General features: G+C 57.4%; 1 protein-coding gene across 1 annotated transcript in view; it reads left to right on the plus strand.

Moving 5' to 3' along the window:
• The window catches only part of LOC103918002 (basic phospholipase A2 Sms-N6-like), a 2,235-nt gene extending 1,288 nt beyond the window's left edge, over positions 1–947 (plus strand). Inside the window, exons 4-5 of the mRNA XM_009325239.1 lie at positions 204–310; positions 450–947. Of these exons, the coding sequence (XP_009323514.1) occupies positions 204–310; positions 450–574 (232 nt within the window). The 3' untranslated portion in view covers positions 575–947. The remainder of the gene's footprint in view (positions 1–203; positions 311–449) is intronic.
• The last annotated feature ends 3,698 nt before the right edge of the window (positions 948–4,645 follow it).

Below are 4,645 nucleotides of genomic sequence, written 5' to 3' on the forward strand. Positions count from 1 at the left end.
CTGGGGAGGGGTTGCACAGGGAAGCAGAGAAGAGGCTTGGCGTGGGAACGGGCTGGGAAGAGCAGCTTCTGGGTGATTTAGAGCAGGATGAGGATGCAAATGCTGGTGGCTCTTCCCGCCTGGCTCGCAGAGCCTGTTTCAGGTAGGTTAGAAGCAGCCGGTGCCACGTTTCGGATGAGGCCCGGCTCTCCTTCTCACTGCAGGTGCTGCCTGCTCCGTGCCTGCTGCTACGCCAAGCTGGCTGCACGGCGGTGCCGCGTGGGACCGATCCAGCCCCTCTTGGTGCCCCGGGCAGGAATCCCCACCTGCAGTGAGTCCCCGCAGTCGCGGTTCGGGATACCTCTTTTCCAGACCATCGCCCTCGTTTGCGGTGCCCTTTTTCAGGGCAGCACCCCGGGGATCTTCCCGAAAAGAAGGTCTCAGATGTGCTTTCCCTCCGGACTCTGCAGGATCGGGGACCCGGTGCCAGAGAGGTGCCTGCAGATGCGAGCGGGCAGCCTGGCTCTGCCGGATGCGCAGCCAGGGGCTGCCCCGGCGTCGCGGCAAGTGCCGGGGACGAGCCGGGCGGTGTTGAAGCAAAAGGGCTTTTTGCAAAACCACCTCCAAGCTGGTAAGAAAAGGGATGTAGGAGCGTTTCCCAACCCTGGCGGGTCTCCTCCTCGGGGCTTTTTGGCTTTGACATGAAGACAACAACCCTCTCGTGAAGTTGCGTCATTATACACTGGATCTGAGGAGGGAGAGCAGCACAGATGCAATGTTTCAGCACAGAAAAACAAGGGAAGGGTGAACACCTGCGCCTTGTCCCTGCGAAGGGCAAGATGGAAACCAGCGCGAGCCTCTCCGCTGACACTCATTTCCCCTTGGCTCGAGCTCCCCGTGCAGCCTGTCAGCTCCCTCTGCTTTTCGCTTCACTGCAGATTCTCTTCTGTTGCTTCAAAATAAAACCAGAGAGCACAAAACATCGGTCCTCGGTGTGACATGACTCAGCTGAGCCCAGCGACCACCCCTGGCGAGGAGAAGCTAACCTCTTAGCTAGGTTTCCCATTGAAATACCCAGGAAAAAAAATGACACCTGAGAGGCGATGCATCTCCCGGCGGCGTTCACCCCTAATTCCAGCCCTGTAGTCAGTCGGGTCATGCCAGTGACAACCGGCTGAAGTCAACGGGGTGGCACCACAGGACGGGGACAGTCCCGAAGCCAGGATGCACAAGGGCTCTCGGAGCTGGGCAGGGGTTGCACAGGGAAGCAGAGAAGAGGCTTGGCGTGGGAACGGGCTGGGAAGAGCAGCTTCTGGGTGATTTAGAGCAGGATGAGGATGCAAACGCTGGTGGCTCTTCCCGCCTGGCTCGCAGAGCCTGTTTCAGGTAGGTTAGAAGCAGCCGGTGCCACGTTTCGGATGAGGCCCGGCTCTCCTTCTCACTGCAGGTGCTGCCTGCTCCGTGCCTGCTGCTACGCCAAGCTGGCTGCACGGCGGTGCCGCGTGGGACCGATCCAGCCCCTCTTGGTGCCCCGGGCAGGAATCCCCACCTGCAGTGAGTCCCCGCAGTCGCGGTTCGGGATACCTCTTTCCAGACCATCGCCCTCCTTTGCGGTGCCCTTTTTCAGGGCTGCACCCCGGGGATCTTCCCGAAAAGAAGGTCTCAGATGTGCTTTCCCTCCGGACCCTGCAGGATCCGGGACCCGGTGCCAGAGAGGTGCCTGCAGATGCGAGCGGGCAGCCTGGCTCTGCCGGATGCGCAGCCAGGGGCGGCCCCGGCGTCGCGGCCGGAGAGGGTTTTTGCAAAACCACCTCCAAGCTGGTAAGAAAAGGGATGTAGGAGCGTTTCCCAACCCTGGCGGGTCTCCTCCTCGGGGCTTTTTGGCTTTGACATGAAGACAACAACCCTCTCGTGAAGTTGCGTCATTATACACTGGATCTGAGGAGGGAGAGCAGCACAGATGCAATGTTTCAGCACAGAAAAACAAGGGAAGGGTGAACACCTGCGCCTTGTCCCTGCGAAGGGCAAGATGGAAACCAGCGCGAGCCTCTCCGCTGACACTCATTTCCCCTTGGCTCGAGCTCCCCGTGCAGCCTGTCAGCTCCCTCTGCTTTTCGCTTCACTGCAGATTCTCTTCTGTTGCTTCAAAATAAAACCAGAGAGCACAAAACATCGGTCCTCGGTGTGACATGACTCAGCTGAGCCCAGCGACCACCCCTGGCGAGGAGAAGCTAACCTCTTAGCTAGGTTTCCCATTGAAATACCCCAGGAAAAAAATGACACCTGAGAGGCGATGCATCTCCCGCCGACATGCAGCTGCACCCCTGAACTGCCCCCCCCCGCCTTAGCCCCGAGCCTTTAGGCTCTGAAAATTTGCAATCGCTCCGAGATAGAGAAATCAAAGCTGGTGCAAAGGGCTGCGGGCAGGCGCGATGCTGTGGGAGGGTCGGGCGCTGCGACGGGGTGGCCGGGAGCTTGCTCTTGCCTCACATCCAGCGCAGAGCAAAACAGATTTCTCACCAGAAAAGAATGTTTTGGCCAAAATCTGCAACAACCCTGAGCACGTCCCTTAGGAAAAGGCAGTTCAGGCGGTGGCTGCTCCCCCCCCCCCCCCCCCCCACACACCCCCCAGCCAAACTTCACCAATATACCTTCCCCACCAACCTCTCCCCCCAAAAAATACCACCACTGGAAGGCTGAGGAGATAGGCACAGGTTTTCTGCCCTGCAGACCAATTCAGCAGGGTTGACCCCCGGGAGATCTCCAGCGCTGCAAACCCCCGTGGGGCTCAGCAATGAAATATAGCCACAGAAACAGCCACGAGACGCTGTTTCCCCCGGGGGCTGATGCCCTGGGCATCGGCAGCTGTAATTCTCACCCTGGCTTGTCCCAAAGCTGAAGTCAATGGCACCAGGAAATAACCCTTAAATCAGAAATGCTTCCCCCCAACTATAACCCAGGCATCAAGCCCTACCGCCCTCCTCGTCCAGCAGCATTTACTCCTGGGGAGGATGAGGAAGGCAGCCCTTCGCCCAACAGCTGCTGTTTGCAAGGCATAAATCAAGGATCAAATCCTCACCGAGATGGGAGAGGGGCAACCACGCAGACAGATGGCAGGCCAGGATGAGCTGAAACACACTGTCCCTGTTTAAATTCTGGGTGAATTTTAACTATCTATGTATTTTTCTGCTTGGACACCTGGCTGTACGAATCCGTTCATACTGAGCTCCAAGTGCTGATGTGTTGGCTCAGATACTGCACCCCCTCAGTACACTGCAATAAAGTGGGCTGCAAACGTTGTGTTTCGCATACCGCGAAAGAGAAACAAAATCCACATCCTCCCAGGAGGCGTTCGGCCCCGGGGGGAAGGTGTTATTTCACATTTGGAGAAGGGCTGCTGCGAACCTGCCGCGGGTAGAGGAGTTGGGGCGGAAAGTCTTTCAACTGGAAGCTCAGCCAGTTTGATGCACAAAAATACACCTTATTCCCCAGTGACAAAAACTGGAATTACGGCAAGCCCCGGTTCAGCTAATTAACTCGCCGCCGTCCCAGGGGTCTACTGAAATTGGCCCGGGGAGCTGACGAGGCAAACGGCATGTGCCAGAGAGGGGAAGAGATTTTGCTGAGGCCCTGACCCGAGTTCCCTTTTCTCACCATCTCTCCAATTTCCACGCAAGTCACATCCTTGTTCCCTGCCTCCGTTTCCCCATCGGCGACGGGGGGGGATTTCCTCCCCCTGGCTCGGTGCCTGCCCACACTGGGGTTCCCACAAAGCGGCGCCGAGCACCGTGCACCTGCAGTCTCTGCCAGAAGAAAACTGCTAAAATAATTGTTCGGCATCACCTATTTAATGAGAGATTCTCTCCAAGCAAATGACATAACCATCCTCTTTTTTTACCCTTCCATTATACACCACTTGCATATTTTTTTTTCCTTACCCTTTTCTTTGCCTTATTTTGCTTCTGCATAAACGTGAACCAGACGCCCCGTGCAACGGTCTGTGAGCATTGCCTGCTCCGTTTTGAGAGCAAGACTATGGGCAGCACCCAGCGCATACGGGGAAAGAGATGGAGCATCCCCACACGCAAGGAGCATCCGGGCACTGACAAGCTCCCGCTAACCAGAAAACCGGGACACGGGGCCTTTGCTCAGCCCTGCCTTCAGCCGCAGCCCGTCCTGGAGAGCCGCTGGACCTTCCTCGGCTCACAGCGCTGCATCTCACCCACTTCGGTAAGTCAGAAGCGGAGGATGCTTTGCACTGGCTGCCTTTTCCCCCTGCCCAGGGAAGTCATGATGGAAACAGTAAGGTACAGAATGTTTTCTAACCAAGACATGAAAAAAACTAATAGTCATCCAGGAACAAAGTGGTTCCCGTTCTCCCATTTCGCTCAGGGAGGCATCGGGATGCTGAGATACCCAGAGCCGTGCATGGACTCAACCCCAGCCTGCCCCACTCATCCCAGTCCACCGACACCTCCTCTGCAAAGGGCTCCCCCAGCGTAGGGCATCCCGCAGCCCGGGCCTCCAGTGACGTCAAGAGAGGCTCGCACACGTAGCGGGGCCAACACGGCAAGGATTGTCAGTGATTGCCCACTTCGGGTTCTTCAAAGGAGGGGCCCTGCTGAGCAGGTACACAGTGGCCATAAAAGGTGCGACTGGCAGGACC

This window comes from Pygoscelis adeliae, unplaced genomic scaffold (assembly GCF_000699105.1).
Source record: "Pygoscelis adeliae isolate BGI_AS28 unplaced genomic scaffold, ASM69910v1 Scaffold36, whole genome shotgun sequence".
Taxonomy (NCBI): domain Eukaryota; kingdom Metazoa; phylum Chordata; class Aves; order Sphenisciformes; family Spheniscidae; genus Pygoscelis; species Pygoscelis adeliae.